Below are 1012 nucleotides of genomic sequence, written 5' to 3'. Positions count from 1 at the left end.
AGCTGCCAGCACAGCTGCAAAGGCTTTTAGGTACAGAGGAGCATCGGGGCCTTTGAGGAGTTCAGGCACCCGGGGACAGAGAAACAGGGATGGGGAGATGTTCCAGGCAGAGGGCAAAGCTCAGGTTTCCCAGAAGAAAACCTGATGCTGAAGCTGGGAACAGAGGGGAGAAAACATCTGCCTGGAGTCAGGACCAGACGGGTCTTCCCTCCCGCAGCCCCTCGCCCGTCCTTGCCGTGCGCAGGTGGGAGATGGACGCACCTAGGCTGAGCGCGACGCCGGTGCCCCGGTGCGTGATGGACATCGCCATGGGCAGGGACCACCTGCAAAACAACCGACATGTCAGCAGAACCGGGCACAAACCTCCGAGACCGTTCGTTCCCAGACGGCTCCGCGCTGCCGGGCGGGTGTTTCTGCACTCGGAGTTATTCAAGGAATCCAGCCGGAGCAAAAGGGGAGAGACGGGGGAATGTGCAGAGGCAGCTTGGGAATGGCAAATGCCACTGGCACGGGGTTGGGAAGAAGAAGGGCGTCTGCTGAGAAAGCTTAAAGAGAGATGAAACAAGCTCCTGCAGTTTTAGAACAAAGGGGTGTCCTCGAAAAGTGACAGAAGTGGCCCCAAAGAAGCCGTCACCTCTGCGAGGAGGGAGCTCAGCAGCCCCGAGCTGGCTCCTGCCTCCAGCGGAGGCAGCTGCACCCAACCACTGCCCCGGCCGAGCACCCCCAGGCACAGCCCTGGGGGGGATGTCCCCCTCCACAGCGCGATGGAGAGGGTCCCACAGCTCTCACACCCCCGGGTGCCTCTAGGGACGGGTTTTCGTGTGCCCCAGAGTGAAGCTGAGGAGGCCAAGAGCGGCTCTTACTTGTAAATGGTGACGTGAGGCGACAAGGGACGATTGGACTTGGTGTTCTTCTCCCAGAAGCGAGCCATCTCCTCCTTGGCTGTTGTTCCCATCGGGACAACGCTGCAAAAGAAGAGGAGACGAGGGGGCGTGGGGAGATGGGCAGCATT

General features: G+C 60.7%; 1 protein-coding gene across 1 annotated transcript in view; it reads right to left on the bottom strand.

The window, feature by feature from the left end:
• The window catches only part of SDHC (succinate dehydrogenase complex, subunit C, integral membrane protein, 15kDa), a gene marked incomplete at both ends in the record, with an annotated part of 2833 nt that overhangs the window by 1107 nt on the left and 714 nt on the right, over positions 1–1012 (bottom strand). The window contains 2 exons of the mRNA XM_009875307.1: positions 262–323; positions 864–965. Coding sequence (XP_009873609.1) covers positions 262–323; positions 864–965 — 164 coding nt within the window. The remainder of the gene's footprint in view (positions 1–261; positions 324–863; positions 966–1012) is intronic.

This window comes from Apaloderma vittatum, unplaced genomic scaffold (assembly GCF_000703405.1).
Source record: "Apaloderma vittatum isolate BGI_N311 unplaced genomic scaffold, ASM70340v1 scaffold32258, whole genome shotgun sequence".
In the NCBI taxonomy this organism is placed as follows: Eukaryota; Metazoa; Chordata; class Aves; order Trogoniformes; family Trogonidae; genus Apaloderma; species Apaloderma vittatum.
The sequence above is the reverse complement of the archived record's forward strand: the minus strand, read 5'-3'. Positions and strand labels throughout refer to the sequence as shown.